At 40.0% G+C, this 18,759-nt stretch overlaps 1 protein-coding gene across 1 annotated transcript; it reads right to left on the reverse strand.

Moving 5' to 3' along the window:
- Positions 1-657: 657 nt before the first annotated feature.
- Positions 658-13,036, reverse strand: LOC308086838 (uncharacterized protein; the record flags this gene model as incomplete). Its single annotated transcript, XM_080430483.1, has 10 exons — positions 12,920-13,036; positions 12,520-12,615; positions 12,195-12,250; positions 11,097-11,266; positions 9,821-10,002; positions 2,364-2,477; positions 1,793-1,852; positions 1,418-1,482; positions 1,103-1,269; positions 658-849 (listed from the first exon to the last, which is right to left on the reverse strand). Exons 1-10 carry the CDS (start codon positions 12,994-12,996, stop codon positions 658-660), a joined length of 1,179 nt encoding a protein of 392 aa, XP_080286609.1. The 5' UTR covers positions 12,997-13,036.
- Positions 13,037-18,759: the final 5,723 nt, after the last annotated feature.

Here is an 18,759-nt window from a genome sequence, read left to right on the forward strand (position 1 = left end):
ACACACACACACACACACACACACACACACACACACACACACACACACACACACACACACACACACACACACACACGCACACACACACCCCCCATGCCACCACATCTAGCATCCTCCATCTTTATCTGCGCAACAGGAAACACCTCCGCATAGAGAGGGAGCAGTATTGCTGACGCAGCTCAATGGTCAGAGGAAGCATCATCAGACATCAGTCACCCAGTGATTCATTCATTGTCTAATAGATTCAGCTCAACTAATGTACACAAAAACTTATCATCTGGTGCAAACGAAAAACACACACTATATAATCTTTGTAAATTATTGTCAGTCTTTTTTTTTTCTGCTTCTCTTGGCTGACAGTCAAGTGCCTAGTGGTCAGTGTGTGAGGGGAGAGGGGGGATGGCTGCCATTGTGGAACTATGGCATGGTTTTGTTCTATATATCCTGTGTCCGAGATGAGGCATCTCTGTGTCCATCTCTGTGCCCCACGTGAGTTGACCCTACTTTTTTTGTTGTTATTGTCACAGGGGGGGTTGAGGGAGGTGGGGGGGGCATGTGCGCTCCCCCCTCTCCTGAAGGACCCCCCTCAAAAACATTCCAGTTAAGGTTTTATCCATGCTCTGTTCCGGCCGCAGCAACGCTCCGTTGCGTTTTCATTCATCCCTTGTTGGCATCAGCAGCAGCAAGGTTTTCCATAAGGGTTCTATACATGTCTGAGCGGAGAAACCGCGGATACGAGTCCCTCTCCATCAGCCCGTAGACGATCTTCTGAGCGTCGTCGAAACAGAGTAACGTGGGGGTCTTGATGCTCCTCTTGATCTCCTCTCGGGTGGGGTGGTCAATGTTGATCTGAAACGAGATTGACAGAGAGGAATAAGAGGAGGAAGTTGCGACTATTGGGTAATGTCTGTTGTAATGTATCTCGTAATCTTGTAATGTAAATGTCTGTTGTCTAATGTATTGGCTAATGTAATTACTATTGGCTAATGTCTCCGGGAGGAGACTCAAAGTTGACATGGGATGTGTAATCGATTGGGAAAAAATAGTGATTTTAGCGGTGAACTATCCCTTTAACATGATGAGATGGTAATATCAAAGTTACCTCTTTTGGAGACTCTGGCTTGATGAATTGCTCGTATATCTTCTTGGCCCTTGAAGACATTCTGAACGAAGACTTGATTTTCTTGTAGTCTTCACAGGTGAGCCAGAATTCAATGTTCTCATCGCTGAATTCCGATTTCAGAAACCCGCGGAAAGTTGCCAGTCCATCTGAAGTTATTGTGGAAAAAAACTGTTAGAATCATATAACTAAGTCACGTTGACATTTCTTTTATTAAAGAGCACATATTGTATTCTTTTAAAACGGTTATTCTCATTACTTTTGAGTGTCTCCATTCCCTGGGAAAAAGCAACCTACATTTAGAGTCCAGAAGCCTTTCCAGTGACTGTGACCATTGTTGGGTATCTTCTAAACTTAGCCTGCTGGGAGAGAATGCAAGTGTGATTACTTAACCAGAATCCAATTTGGGTAAAAACTAAACCAACCATCTATGTGATGTGAGGATGCAGAAAACTAGTCTAATCGAGACTATATTACTGACGTATTTATCAAATTCCTTTAAAAAAAATGTCAAGTCTTTGGGTATGTCTGCAAGTGCACGCTCTGGTGCCAAAGCAAACATGGTGTCCCCAGTTCATTTGAATCCTCTCAAAAATGCCATAGATGGAAATGATAGGAGCGGGCTATTTTAACACTGAAATGTATGCAAAACACTCAATAAGTCCTCCTTACCTCTCAGAGCCTGACGAGTGCGAGAACATGCACTGAAGTCGGCACATAAAGTTCTTCCCACTGTGTAAGAGATAAGAATGACAGCGTGAGTATATTGATATATATCCATCCTGGATTTACTGTATATTGAGTTTCAAGTGGGAGACGTCAAAAGTATGCCAGGAATCTAGCAATTAGGAAAAGATTATGCGGCAAAAATAAAGTTAGATACCGACTGCATTCATACTCTTTTTCAGAGGATATTAATATCAAGCATCCATATAGCCAGTCGCTTTTATGTCTGGAGTATATCGCACATCCATGTTAATGATGAATTGATTGACTGTGTCTGTATGTGTGTAGATCATGTCTTTGCATGCTGGGCTTGTTTCTCAATGACATCAGATGAACCAATTCTTGTGCCGGAACATTCTCAACAGTACAGATAAACAGACGTTTTAAACTAGAGTGGAACACGATACGACGTCGTCACAAAAAAGTACCACGAGTTCAGCAGCAACACTGTTTACTGTATTGTAACCGCCGCTGCTGGCATATCTCAAGTGTTAAAATGTTTAAACTTCTCACTCACATGTTTCTGTTCCTGTCATCTCTATCCATGTCGAAGTGCTGTGTGTTGTTGAGTGGTGGTGGTGGTGGGGCGACGATTAGGCTGTGCATTGTTTTGTTAAGAAGTCCACACACTCTTCAGGCTCCTGGTCCTGTTCATACTGCGGTATAGAGGCTGAGAGAGACACTCAGGAGGGTTCCCCGTGTGACAGGAGCTTTTTATACCTCTTGGTTCCTCTTGTTGCTAAGAGGCCAGCTAGTGGCATACATCACCAAATGCTCTAGCCCAGCCCAACGAGAGTGCTGCTGCAGTTAGAGAGAGAGAGAGAGAGAGAGGAAGCCCCCCTTCCTAAACCTCCCTCCTTGTACTTTTCCTCTCCCTCCTGCTTCCCTGTTAAGAAACAACAACTCATACACAGTGTAACCCCCCCCCCTCCCCCCTCCCCCTGCTCTTTCACTCCCTATTATGTCTCTAGATCCCTCTCTCTCTCTCTCTCCCGGCTCCCTTCATTCCTCCCCTAGCTCTCTCGCCCTCCTCTATGTCAGGCTGGACAAGCCAAATGCACACAGCGCTGCTCTAAGTTGTGTTTGGCTAGATTCATGGCTGTTATTCAAATTGTTCTTAATTTGGGAGCGCGGATGCAAATCGTGCCGGTAACGGTGAAACGTGATACGCAAATTGTGACCTTTGCTGTGACTTTTTGGTATATAGGCCGTCTCAAACGTATTTTGTCGAGGCTCGTAAGAAAATGTACTCTTTACTGTACACTTCCACGAGTCCTTTGCGTTCTCGCTTTGTGACAAAAAGGGAAACCACAATTGCAACACTTCATTGCGGCTGTACAGGAAGTTAGCAAGATTGTCAGGATATAACATTGTGACCATTCCCTTGTTTCAGCCATTACTTTATTGACCAATGACACCCACATATACTGTGTGTGTGTGTGTGTGTGTGTGTGTGTGTGTGTGTGTGTGTGTGTGTGTGTGTGTGTGTGTGTGTGTGTGTGTGTGTGTGTGTGTGTGTGTGTGTGTGTGTGTGTGTGTGTGCGTGCGTGCGTGCGTGCGTGAAAGAAAGACACTCTTGCATGTAATCTTCGATAGCTGTTTGTGTAATTACACAGAAGAGGTTTGTTAACCCATTAAGACCTGAGAAGATTCTAGAAATGTCTTCTAAATCCTAACAATTTTTTGAAAGAAAAACCCACATTTTTTTTCCTCGATTTTTCAAAAATAGCAGATCTACAAGCTCATAGCGCGGCACTCGGTGCCGCGCTATGAGCTTGTATATCTGCTATTTTTGAATAGCCAAAGAAATCTAAAGTGACACAGATGCGTTCCAGGTATCATAACATGTGCTATGAAAAAGAAGGCCAATAACAGAGGTCAGATTGACCCGGTGAATAACAGTTGACAATATGTCGGTACGCGATAACCCACAGAAGTCGTATCAAATGAGCACTAATATTAGCCGTTCCTCCCCCGAAGGCTGACCTGTGATCTGTTTTGCATAGTTTCCAGAGTAAATCAAGCTTAGGTTTGAGGAATAGGAGACAGGAGATTAGTCAGCAACTATTTTCTGGTACTTAAACTTCCCTTTAGTGCCCCTGAAGAGCAATAATATCAATACTATCTTTCTGTTTTTCTTTGGTACACTTCTATGCAGCTAAGAACAGAATGGGGTGTGAGGTGAATGAGAAAGAGGTGCAGGTCCTGAGGCAAAAGAATATGGAGTAAAACCACTTATTGGAATAATATCTGCCATTGCCTTCATCAGAATGTGACTTATTTTTCATGTCCAGGACCCCCACATTAATATGTATTAATGTATACTTTGTGTCAGGGGGACCCCATACAATGATTAAATGTTTCGAAATATTCGACTTTTGTCACATTTTCCCCCCAGAATTATTTTAAATAGTAAATCTACGTGCAGGCTGACATCGCGTCCGGTTGTGAGCTTGTAGATCGGCTATTTTCGAATAGCCGATTTATCTAGGTTTCAAGTGGTTAAACTATTGCTATATTAACACATTTCGCTGGGGGCCCCCTGGAAACACCTTTAAGGACCCCTGGGGGGTCCCCGGACCCCACTTTGAGGACCACTGTACAGGCTGGCCTGTCACGGTCATCAGATTGTCTCCATTGATGTAGCTCTCCACGTTTTGACCAAAGACGGATATGAGCAGTGAAGCAGTTCCAAGAGTCACCACACAGTTGTGAACCGAACGCCATGAACCCTATCGTCCCTATTCAGGGGCGGTGTGAGCTTGTAGATCGGCTGTTTTTGTTGGAGATTGATGTAGAATTTTGGTTTAACTGTTGGGTTATAGCTACCAGGATATGACATTAAGACCTGAGGCCGATTCTACAAATCAATGTCTTCTAAATCAGTTTTCTGAAACACTTATGTCGCTATAATATCAGTGGTTCTCAAACCTTTTCATGTCAAGGACCCCCAAAATTATATGTATTTTGCCGCGGACCCCCATCTCCAAATATTTAGTTCCAGGGAACTCGCTTTAAAATATATATATATTCAAAGATTTGCAAAAATGGTCATGATTTTTTTTTAATAGCAGATCTACAAGCTCATAGCGCAGCACTCAGTGCCGCACTGTGAGCTTGTATATCTGTTATTTTTGAACAGCCCAAAGTATAAAATAATGGTTAAAGTGGTTAAAATCGAAAATGACAGATCCTTTTTCCGGTCCTAATGGGTTTAATCTTGTCGAATGATTTTTATCTGATAGTTATTAATAGTTATCTGATGTATCGAAATGACACTCTTAGCAGATAAAACAAATGCAACGTTCTTTCATGCGTCCAGATCTTTGTTGTTGTATGTTTCACCATACGATAAGAGTCAATGGGAAACGCTATACCTCCGGTTTCCTCAGTGTGCCTCATTGCTCTCTGAGCTCTCTGTGCAGTGGAGCAACACATACACACGATTGACAATCATTTGCATTTACGTCACACATTACAGAAGTGTTCTCTCTGCAACTTTCACATCTCTCATTACCAGTAATGGACCAAGTATAGTACAGGGTGTTCAGGGCCATTGAACACCCTTTACTGTCTGTGTGTTGATAAAAAAAAATATTGAACCAATGAAAAGTATTAAAAAGCTCATCTGACAAAAGCAGCTAACTCCATTGGATCCTCAAACTTTCTGCTAAACCAGCTAACTCCACCAAAGGGGGGTGGAGTTAGCTGGTTTTTGCTGACTCCAGGCTCCACCCCCTTCTGACCTCCAACCTCATTGTGAGCTTGGAGGTCCATTCAGCTGTTCTTATCGACGATGATCAAAACCTCCTAACTCCACTTTTTGTTTTGTTTTTGTCATATCCTAAAAATAAATGTCATTTTGGAGTTAGCTGGTTCCTGCCGGACAGCAGAGATATACTGAAGTAAATACCCAAGTATTCAAAAGTACAAATCACGATGTACATTATCAATATTTTAACATCAATGCATTGCTGTATTAAAATTTTGACTGAAAATAGCAGATTCACAAGCTCAGAACATGTTGCAATATTTTCATATATAACATGATATATATATGATAATATATTTATAATCTATTTAGTGTAGTTCATAATAAAGCCTATTTTTGTAAGTTTGGGTCCCGAGAGTCCCGTCCTAGAAATGAAGTGGAGTCAAAAGTACAATAATATTTCTATTTGAAATGTTGCGGGGGAGTGAAAGTGTTTCTTGCACAAAGAAAAAACAGTACAGTACTCAAGGAGCTTATTTACTGTCCACCACTGCTCATTACGGGCGGCAGTGGCTCAAGAGGTATAGAGCAGCGGATTCCCGGGTTCGACCCCCTGCATGGTTCCTTCTGGTAGAAGTCTCCTTGAGCAAGGTCTCAAACCCGAGCTGCTCCCGGTGAGCAGGTTGGTGCCTTGCATGGTTTCCTCCACTGTCGCTATACAGTGTGTGAATGGGGGGATTTAAAACACATTGTAAAGCACTTTGGAGAAAGGCGCTATAGGATATGAATGCTTTCCATCATGTACAGTGTGTTACTGTTTTAGATCACCCTGACCCGTAGGGCATTGGCTCTCAATGTGGGGTCCAGAGACCCCCAGGGGTCCTTGAGGGAGTTCTAGGGGGTCCCCAGCTAAATGATGGATAGTTAGGAACCAAATGAACCCTTATGGGTCTGGAACTCGGTCTGGAAATTTGATTCCATTAGTACACCCTCAGAGTTAAATTGACATTGATTTTACAACATAAATTGGGGCGCCAGAGATAGAGATGCCACTAATTGGGGGTCCGTAGCCTAATGAATGTCAAACTGGGGGTCCTTTGAAATTAAAATGGTTGAGAATCACTGCTAGAGCCGTAAAAATCTTCTCTTATGGGGGTCCCTGGCATATCTTTTCAAATGGGGGTCCGCGGGCTAATAAGTGTCAAGTTGGGGGTCCTTGACATGAAAAAGTTTTAGAGGGCTGAATGAACCACATTGTTCTTGGAGGTTCGAGGCCACAGTGTGTCTGCTACAAGGTTAGAGAAGTTTCAAAAAGGTGATGCAGATACTGTACAAAGCAGAAATGCACCAGATTACTCACTTCCTCTTTCGCTGCCATGGTAACGTCTCGGGGTTTATGGGAAAACATGACAGACTGTGTGAGTGAAGCTTATTGCACCATGTGACACGAAGGGTGTGACCTCTGTTCATCATGCCCCAATATGCATTCCTTATAAGGGTTTCCACAACTGTGAGATCAGATCACTCTGTAGCCTACTGGAATGGAGTGACGGTATCAAACATAATCCAATCCAATTGAATCGGTCAAATCGAACCCTTTCATTGTGAGGTCAAGTCACACCCCTGGTGATGTTTGGTAACGACGTAACTTCTCATCCTGCGAAGAACGTTGACTCATGAAATACTGCTGCTTAAAAAGTTCCACATCAGTTCAATAACTTTAACCACTTAAACCCCCATATACTTTGTTGATCGGGGTCCCCCAGGGGTCTGTACTTGGTCCCTTCCTTTTCCCCCTCTATACATCAAATCTCTTCGCCGAAAACAGGCTAAGAGATTTGAGTCGCGAGCTTGTAGATTGGCTATTTTGGCCAATGGTTTAATCGCCTTTTATGACATGCCCAGAATAGGGACAATAGGATTCATGTTGTCAAAAATATACATTATTCAAGTATGCCACATGCAGTGCATCATGTTGCTTTGCTGTTGTGTTTTCCAGTAGAAGTTAGTGAATGAGTGAACATCCGAAGTAGCCATACCTCATCATTTCAACATAGAGCTTATGCTTTTACAGTAGTATGTTCACTTAAATGCTGTCTTTGCATCTTCTGTGTTCATCTTAACGACCTGAAGCCGATTTTACAGATGTCTTCTAAATCCCAACAGTTTTCTAAAAAACGTATGTTTCTATATCAGTGGTGCTCAAACTTTTTCATGTCAAGGACCCCCAACATTCTATGTAATTGGTCGCGGACCCGCATCTCAAAATATTTAGTTCCAGGGACCTCCAGAAGCAAAGATTGGAGTTAAAAATGTTCGCTTTAAAACAATATATATATTCAAAGATTTGCACACATTTTCACGATAAAAAAAAAATAGCCAAAGTGTAAAACAATGCTTTTTTAGCTCAAATCAAGAAGTGACACAGATGCGTTCCAGGTCTTAAAGGGTTAATTACTTGATTGCTGTACATGTACTGCATCTCTTGCTTTGTTTTGATGTTAAGATGAGCATAAGCTACGCAGCAAAAAAAAAAAGAATGGGTAAAAAAAGAGAGTAGATGATATTTAAATAGCCTAATCTTGGTTTTTTTATGCTGACAGATTATCTTATTAGGTTATTTTCTACTTCTATTTTAATGTTTAAAGTTTGATACTTCCTATATAGCACTGTCGGATGAGATTATCCTTCATAAGAAGGGAACACATTCAGGCTTGATTTGTCACACATCAGTTTGTCTGATGACTCCAATTCACCGACATGTGTTCTAGGTCAGACTCCGGTGTTATTCTTAGATTCTTGGAAAGCCTTTTTAAGGCACAACGTGCAGGAATAAGGCCATTTACAGAATGAGGTCAAGGGTGGCAGTATCTTTTTTTTTCCGACTCAGTGACACCCTCACTGGCTTAGGGAATCATCGCTGCACCTAATTAGTGGAAGACAAGCAGATATGAGACCAAAACAGTTACCGTGCTGGCCGAGCTATGGAAACTCCTTCTCTGGATGATGCCAGTAGTCCTCCAGCTTGCCAACATTAGTCAGTGTCATAGGGATGGGATAAATATAAACGGTCGTCATGGCATTCTGAATTACTGTATGTAAATACAAATGGCAGTTTTTGAATTGAATGGAGGATTTATCCATGACAATAAATTAGGAGGTGTAAATTTATCAAAGCGATTCATATAAGTCATAACGTTATATATCTTGAGTCAGTGGTTCTCAACCAGTGGTCCGGGGACCACCAGTGGTACCTGAGGGGGTTCCAGGTGGTCCCCATGCAGCTAAATGATGGAGAGTTGGTATACCAAATGGACCCTTATAGATCTTTAACTCTTGAGAGTGTAAAATGAAACCAAATGGACCCTTACGGGTCCATTTGGTTTCATTTTAAGCTTTCAAGAGTAAAATTATTGTTAAACATCTACTTAATTAAAGAATTGTTATTTTTGATCAACGTTTGCCTGTTATCTCTCCTATGGTACTACATCAATACAGCATGGAATTGTCAGTCTTGGGTCTGAGAGGCTAAATCTCATGAAACGGTGATCCGTGGCTCAAATGCAGAATAAATAATTGTGAAGAATGTTGGGAAAACGCTTTTTTCCAGATTCACTTTTTAATGAACATTTCCACGGTCCTTTCATTTTACATTCCTGTAGCCATTTTCTACGTCAATATGCAAGCACACTGCACCTCATAGTATAGTATGTTTTTAAATCAGTTACATCATGATCAAAATCACTCTTATCCTCAACTCTGCACAATCATCTGCTTCACATTCTTTTTCACATTCTATATCCTCATCTTCTCATAACTTCTTCACTTCTTCAACATTCTTATTGGTCCATTGTAGATCCTATTATTTTAACACTTTCTTTGCAAAACCCCCCCCAAAAAAGGGGAACAAAGTGAATAGTCATTGCTGCAATCATAGTACAATTTAAAGGTCAGCTGATTATTGGCTAAAATATTCCATATTTTCCAAACTATCAGCTTACTCAGTCAACCCCCAGTTCAAATCCATTTAATTTAGTGTGACACACTTAAAACAATGTGAAATAGCAGTCATTTTATGAAGCCACGTCAACAATAGCAGTATAGCACATGACTAAAACATGTTCAGAGGTTTTCTCCCTGGTGGACCAAAGGAACTGAAACTATGTCCTGTGATCTCCACAAGACAAGGGTTTACAGACAGAAATACCCAAAGAAAAAAAAAACTGCTAATGGCATTGAACGATAGAGTTTCTCTTAGCTACATGTACCACAGGGTCCTGTTTTTGCGTCTCAGACTCAGATAAGCGTCGGAGCGGAGGAACCTGGTGCAGGAGTCTCTTTCCATCAGCTGATACACGTGTCTCTGGGCATCATCAAAGCACGAGGGGCTGGGTGTCTCCAAGGACTTCTGAATCTTCTCTCGGATATAATGGTCAACGTTGATCTGTGGGGGGGGACAGGGACGGAACTTGAAGCATATACCACAGGCTAACCAGTCTCAAACAGTCTATATCAGCGGTCTAAATAGCCGATCTACAGGGGTCAAAAATAGCCGATCTACAAGCTCACAACGCCTCGCGCTGCGAGGCGTTGTGAGCTTGTAGATCTGCTATTTTTGGCTAAAGTTCTCCTCAGAAAAAGGGATGCTAGGGTTCAAGTGGTTAAGGTAAAAAAAAAAGATCATATCACAGAAAGATTTGGCGGACCCCCTGTAGTAACTCTGAGGACCCCCTAGGGGTCCCGGACCCCCTGTTGAAGACCCCTGGTCTATATGTTTACCAGTATAAGCAGTGGTGGAAAAAGTACTACATTTCTTTACTTAAGTAAAAGTATCAATACTGCAATGTTTGTTACAAGTAAAAGTCCAACATTTACTTGAGTAAAAGTACAGAAGTATTGGCATCAAAATATGCTTAAAGTATTAAAAGTAAAAGTACTCATTATGCAGAATGTCCCGTTTCATAATGTATAAAATGTGTTAAATTATTTAGCAAATAGCAGATCTACAAGCTCACAAAGCCTTGTGATGCGACACGTTGTGAGCTTGTAGATCGGCTATTTTCAAATAGCCAAAGTTTAAATAGCGCTAAAGTGGTTAATGTATGTTTTGTAATAATCAAAATCTACAAACTACAGTTTTCAAATAATTGTAGTGGAGTAAAAAGTACAATATTTGCCTCTGAGATAAAGTAAAAGTAAAAGTAAAAGTACCTCAAAATTGTACTTAAGTGCAGTACTTGAGTAAATGTACTTAGTTACTTTACACCACTGGAAATAAGCATAAATATCTGGGCTTGTGAGTAGAACCTTGCTGGTTTCAAACCCCAAGGAACAAAAAGCTCCTCAGTTACCCCCAACCAAAGCAACTATTTCCCATTCCCTACTGATTCAGTGGAGCTGAGTGTCTTTTCATGCTGGTGTTTGTACTGGAGTACTGTACTGGCCTCTGAGGCTGGCCAGTACAAGAGTCTTGTCTGTGTAAAAAAATCATGCACTTGAATTTTTCCACAAATCATGAAATATGGATCTGAAACTGACCTCTCGGTGGGCGCTGGGGTGGAGGAACTCTTGGTAGATTTCCTCTGCTTTAGTGGAAAGCCCATCCGTTGAGGAAGGGGACTTTCTGAAGTCTTCACATGCCAGCCAGAACTCGATATTCTCTTCGCTGAACTCTGATTGCAGAAAGGAGCGGAATGCCGATAAACACTCTGTATGGAGAGAGGATTTAGAATGAGGAATGATACATTTAGATAACTATACAGTAATCCTTTATGCAAATGATCATACTTATCTATTTCAATTTTCAATATTATTAATGTGCTGTAGTGCCAAATCACAAAGTGTTCTCAAGGCAATTTAGACCTTACAGGCCTGCTCTATAAAGGTCTTTATAGAGCAGGTTAAGACCACACAAAAAAACAACCACTAGCAAGCGCTTTGAATGTGTCAAGGGAAAAAAAACTACCCTTTAACCGGAAGAAACCTCGATTAACCACTTAAACCCCATATGGGTAACCGGAGTCCCTCAGGGCTCAATGCTAGTGTCTTTTCGGTTTTCCGTTATTGTGGGTAAAGCTTTCGCTGAAATATCGATGCTGGGGTTTAAGTGGTTAATGACCATATAATCGACACAAACAGTAGCCTACAGGTCATACATTTTAGATGCTGTTTATGACACTAATAATAAGATTTCAAAAGTTTAAAATAAGCATTTATTTTGTCATCTAAAGGCTGGTTGAGATGTTTTAACCTTTTTTTCTGATTCTTGCCTTGATGTCCAGCATCTGGCCTAAATACAGATACAAAATGTGCACACAATCTCCTCTTTGAACTGGTTGAGACACTTGACCATGGCGTGCATAGTAATGATTGATTGATTGATTGATTGATTGAATACTTAATCAGCAGTTTGCAAAAAAAAAGCACAGGAAAGTACAGCTCAATGCAAGGTCTGCTAAGAGGATTTTAAACCCAAGAAAGCCTATGGCTTGTTTCCATTGGGGTCCTTTGTACTCAATTCATCGAAACATTTAATAACAGACAAATATACAATACTATGCAAAACATCATATAAACAGTTAGAAATCAAAAAGAAAAATACCGTATGCAAGTAATAATTCAAGTAGCTTCTCTTACTTTTATCCCTTAATAGTCTTTCCAGATTCGGGTGGTGTTTGATGTTATCCCGAGAGCTGTAATGACGACAGAAATAACATTTATTTGACTACATTAAACAAGTCTCAATCTGGGATTTCTTCAACTGGTTGGATGTATGCAGAACAGCAGAAAATAGGTTAGGTTTAGAATGATAATATCTAAAGAAAGAGCATCATTTTACACACTGTGTTTAGTAAACAGACTCCTTTCACGCTGTTTCACAAATCACAGATTGGGACTTGGCCAAAAATAATGGTTCAGTCATGAGATTTAATTCTTGCTTTATTCCATGCACATACATTACCTGATCTTTGAGGAGTAGGTGTCATCCTTTGTTTTATTGAGCAAAACACTCTGAATGTCCCTCTTCTGTGTTTTACGGCTCACAACGATATCATACCTGCAAAACAAGATCAGGGCAACAAGATCGTCACTAACATCAAGAAAAATACATGAACAGACAATAATGTCAAATAACATGCAGCTGGTGAGACAGTTTATTTATTGAAACTTTATCACAGAAACTTTATCATTGTACAGTAGGTGTACCTACTGTACAATAAAGTGGTATGACCCATCATAACAAATACATAGATATAGACACATGCAAAAATGCAAACTTGTTAATATTATCCAATATATAAATTCCATTATCATTATTGATATTCTTTATCACTCAGAGATGATACTGTGCATTGGCTCACCTTCTAGACTGTCTCCCATTCTTAATTAGATCCTTGAATTCATAGATCAGAATTTTTGAAAACAAAAGTTTGGGCATTTTGACATAGCTGGTATAATGCCTTCCACAGAGTTACGAATACAGAGTAGTCTCTGAATACAAACCCCTTTTGTAGATGCATTTAACCTGGCAGGCAAGGTGTGCTATACGTGACGCTGAGGGCCTGCTGCTACAGGTTTGATGGAATACCACCGCTATGAGCAGTGACTCATTCACTGTAAAATTCCAACAGCAACTGCTTTGACATTCTGTGATGGCTAGCCAATATGGTTGGGAGAAGAAAAAAAACCTTTTTGTAATGTTATGAAGTACTCTCTCTCAGTATGTAGATTGTATTGTGGTAAACTGTGGCATACCATATTTGTAATTTGAGATTTTTTATGAATTATAATGCCTTAAATTACTTCCCTCCTTTAATTTACTGTTGGAATGTAAATTAAATATCAACATTTGCTTTCACTTTCACCACTTAAAATACTTATTTGACCAGATTCTCAAGGACTCTACTAGGATCCCTCCTATTTTCGCCACTAAATTATCTTTGCTGCTACGATGTACAAGCTCACATTGCATTGTGTAGATCAGCTTGTAGATCAACTATTTTCACATAATGTTCCTCCCAGATAGGGACACGAGGATTCATGTGGATAATTTTGATCTATCAATCTTAGACAGTGGTGTAAAAAGTACTCAAATGTTTTACTTAAGTAAAAGTATCAATACTGCAATGTAGAAGTACTCTTAAGTAAATGTCCGGAATTAAAAATGTACTTGAGTAAAAGCACAAAAGTATTGGTATCAAAATGTACTTAAAGTGCCAGAAGTAAAAGTAGGCCTACTAGACGTTTGAAAATAGGCGATCTACAAGCTCACAACGCGTCGAGCTTGTAGATCTGCTATTTTCAAATAGCCTAGGTTTAAAGTAGGGCTAAATTGGTTAATGTATGTTTTATAACGTAATAATCTATATATATATATCAGTTTTCAAATAATTGTAGTGGAGTAAAAGTACAATATTTGCCTCTGAGATGTAGTGGAGTAGAAGTAAAAGTATAGACAATTGGAAATAGTCAAGTAAAGTAAAAGTACCTCAAAATTGTGGTTAATTTTGTTCTATCAATCTCAGATGTAACTTTCAGGTGCTGGATAAGTCATGTTTGGATTTAAACTCATATCAATGTCTGATAAAAATGCATGCACACACATAGGCTACGGTCCATGCAGCCAAATGAGGGCATTAAGAGTGAGACAGGAGCTCATGATAAGTTCTGTATCTATTCATATAACATGCCATCTGGTGTCACACATTAATTAATGGCTAATTATACTTCATCAAACAACCGTGTCACTCGACAGAAATAACAGATTTCCAACTAAAAAATATGTCACCTCACGACTTACTGCCCTCATTTGCCTTCATGTCCGGTACAGTATTATTAAAATGTGTGTGTGCATCAGTTTTTATCACACTTTATGAGTTTCACTTAAAAAAAAGCCTTATCCAGCAAAAAGAGCAGAGAGAGCCTGCTGGTGGAAAAAGTACTCACATTTGCTACATAAGTATCAATACTGCAATGTGTAAATGTAACTCTGTTACAAGTACATAAAAGTCCAAAATTCTAAATTTACTTGAGTAAAAGTACAAAAGTATTTGTATCAGAATGTACTTAAAGTACCAAAAGTAGAAAGTACTCATTAAGCAAAATGTCCCATTTCACAAGTTTTCAAATGTATAGAAATCTTTTGAAAATAGCAGATCTACAAGCTCACAATGCCTCGCGATGCGATACATTGTGAGCTTGTAGATCTGCTATTTTCAAATGGCCGAAATCTATATAGGGTTGAAGTTGTTAATGTACGTTTTGTCATAATAATCCAAATCTACAAAGTTACTAGTAACTAAAGTTTTCAAGTAATTGTAGTGGAGTACAAAAGTACAACATTTGCCTCTGAGATGTAGTGGAGTAAAAGTAAAAGTATAAACAATTGGAAATACTCCAGTAAAGTAAAAGTACCTCAAACATTTTACTTAAAGGGACATTTCACTTTAACAACACAATTGGGTCATTTCATCGTCAACTCAGGCTTTTGGGAGCACCTCGGACAGTTTTTAAGTTGCTTGATTCAGTATTTAGATATTTGATATTCATTTTATCAGACACGCCCCCTTCCTATACAAACCCATAATAATTTCAAACTACATTTTAACCATGTTAGATTAATCAGAAACACCCGTCCTTGGTTCTGGTGACTGATATTGTCCTTCTAATACGTGAGGAGACCTGTGTTTTTTCAATTAATTTTTCATTTATTTTTAATATATATATTTTTTAATGATTTTATTTTTTATTTTTTAATAAAATAAATAAATGTATTTATGTTTTGTATAGGAAGGGGGGCGTGTTTGATAAAATGAATATAAGAAATGTCCAAATACTGAATCAAGCGACTTAAAAACAGTTTGGGGGGCTCACAAAAGCCTGAGTAGACAATACAATGACCCAAAAATGTTTTGAAAGCTAAATATCCCTTTAAGTACAGTACTTAAGTAAATGTAAATGTTACTTTCCACCACTGGAGAGAGCACAAGGTAAAAACATTCCACCTGGTGTCACGTAGAGTCCACTGGTGTCACAGTGTCATCTGGCGTTCCAGAGGAAGAACTCATGTTGTATACTGTATGGGTGACCGTGTTGACAGTAGCCACACATAACACTTTTTCACAGTGAAAAACGGGTTGAAACACCAACACGTTTACAGAGTTAACGTTAGGGCAGTCCCTTATCAGAACATCTGTGTTCTATTAGAATGCCTCCTGTCTGTAACTGTACTGTCTGTATAGCAGTGGTTCTCAAGTTTTTCATGTCAAGGAAAAATGCCACATTTATTTGATGCAAATTCCCATTTGAAAATATTTGGTGCCATGGACCCCGTACATGTTTTTTGTGTTTTATTTTTTTCTTTATTTTTTTCTTATTTTTTTATCCCACGATTTTCCAACCCCATTTTCTCACCCAGTGCCAATTGTCTAAGTAATCCTGGACGCTACGCTCCCTCTGCCAGCCTAGGGAGAGCCCAGAGCCGAACTCATGCCTCCTTCAATGCATGAGAGCTAACAAGCCTTGTTTAAATGTTTTTATATATTTCTTTTTACATATTATTTCAATATGTGTTTGAAAATAGCAGATCTACAAGCTCACAATACGTCGCGACATAACGCGCCGTGAGCTTGTAAATCAGCTATATTCAAATAGCTGATTAATAAAGGGTTAAAGTGGTTAAACAGATTTTTTTGTGCTATATTAACTCATTTTTACCCCCGGACCCCACTTTGAGAACCATTGATTTATAGTCACAATTGAGCATGTGCACACACTTGCACGCACGTGCCCACACACACACACACACACTTGCGCGCACGTGCCCACCCCACACACACACACACACACAAGCATGCGCGTGCGCACACATACACACACACACACACACACACACACACACACACCCCTGCAATACATGCTCTTATTTTTAATTGACGTTAGATCTTTTCAGAGGTGCCATAGCTAGCTCCAGACATAGACTGAGTTGAAATAGCCATGGAAATTTTATGAAAAGCAAAAGATAATGTTTATCTGCTAGTGGAACCTCTGAAGATTCCCTGAGGGCTGCACTAATGTGTATAGTCTAGTGGTGTGTTTGTGGTTGGGGTGACTGCAGCTAAACAACAGGAGAAGAGAGGGTCTATGTGAAACTTTTCCACACCAAATGCTACACGTGCACTGCAGAAAGCTAGCTAAGTACTGCAGTACCTACAATGTACTGTAGTACACTACAGTGGTTCTCATGACCCCCCAAAATATTCATACCCTTACGGTGCGTTTTATCAGGATAGTATTTTCCGGAAGTGCATTATATGTCTATGAGAACCGGCGACTACTGGCGATAGGGCGAAGTGGGCGGGGGGGCGATGAAAGATGGATTTTCTTTATCTTTTGGACGATGTCGCCGGCGATCGCCCGAGAGTCGCCCGCTGTTAAAAAGTACTGTGACAAGCACTTGGGATAGTAGGAGTTGAGACATTACATTTAGTTTGAATCGGTTCCACAGATAAATATTGTGAAAATAGCAGACGTGAGACGTTGTGAGCTTGTAGATCGGCTATTTTCACAATTTCTTATATTATTTGACAATTTGGCCAACGTTTGATCAGTTTTTATAGTAAAGTTTGTTGATTACTTTTGATAAAGTAACTGTCTTTTTCTTTTGTCTTTTTTTTTAAGGTATTAAAAAGGTCTTAAAAGTCCTTAAATCGTCATCTGGGGACCCCCCCCCCCCCCAAAATCGGTCCCAACCCACATGTTGAGAACCACTGTAGTACCGCGTCAAAAAAGTTGAAAAAGATTGAGTAGCGTATTAACACGTTAGGCCATTCACTACACCTCTATAAAGGCACTGAATGTGGCATCAATGCATCGCGATAACATTTATTATAAGGCACCCGTAAGTACTGCATGGAACATGCATTGTGATTTATTTATGCACTCAGACCGGCACTAATCGCTTAACTATCGCTCATCAAAACTTATCACATCACAATCACATCATCAATTTCTTTATAGCAAAGGTGCTTAATGTCCTGTATAGATGCAGGCGTCCATATGTTGTTGTGCTGGCGCTCTAATCTCAGGAGGATTTGCTTGGAACTAAGCACTGCACTGCTAAAACTGAATGGTCATAGCTGGATAGTGGTTTCCTCTGCAGTACACTGTGTGTATACACAGTAAAATCATGTTCATTTCACTTCGCGGACATAAAAATGGACAATTTTACATTTCTACATTTCCAAAGTTAACCATTTGAACCCTATACCTGTATTCTGGGATGAACATTAGGCTGCAACTCGTTGTGAGCTTGTTGATGGGCTATTTTCAGCAAAGAGATTTGGGTGAAGAGTGAATTAGCAGAGTATCTAATATAGAGCCATGAGGGACCCCAGTCAACTAAGTTTTAAGTGGTTGAATTAACCTTGAAGAGTTTACTGCGTGAAATTCACTACAAAAACGTACACAGTACTACTTTAAATGGATCCAATATAGAAAGGGTTGCTGAATACAAGTACCTTGGAATCTGGCTTGATGACACATTTAAATTGAAATGCCATTATAGACAATCTTGGCTGTAAACTAAGGGAAAATATTGCCTTTTCTTTTTACAGGAACAGAGCTAGTTTCCCAGTGGCATGTAGGAAAAGGGTTATTGATGCAGTCTTTCTTTCTGTTTGGACTATGGAGATGTCATTTATGGGAATGCTGCTCCTTCTTTCCTCAAGCCCTTGTATACAGTTTATCATTCTGCTCTGCGCTTTATATCTGGTGAACATTATAGGACTCATCACTGCATCCTGTATGATAGAGTGGGTTGGCCTTCCTTGGTCGACAGGCGAAACTGGTGCCTGTTTATTTTTTAAGGCAGTTGATGGGACTTTACCACTGTGTATGAAATCTCTGCTGGAATGGAATCCTGTAACACATAGGACACGCTCCAATGACTGGCTCACGCTAAAGGTCCCCAAAGTAAAGGCTGAAATGGGGAAAACAGCCTTTTGTTTTAGTACCCCAACCACTTGGAATGACCTACAGCTTAACCACTTAAACCCGAGCATCGTTATTGTGGGTAAAGCTTTCGCTGAAAATAGCAGATCGACAAGCTCACAACGTGACGCGCTGTGTCGCGTTGTGAGCTTGTCGATCGGCTATTTTCAGCGAAAGCTTTACCCACAATAATGAAAAACCGAAAATACAC

Source organism: Gymnoscopelus braueri (assembly GCF_963280865.1).
Source record: "Gymnoscopelus braueri genome assembly, chromosome: 6".
Classification (NCBI taxonomy): Eukaryota; Metazoa; Chordata; class Actinopteri; order Myctophiformes; family Myctophidae; genus Gymnoscopelus; species Gymnoscopelus braueri.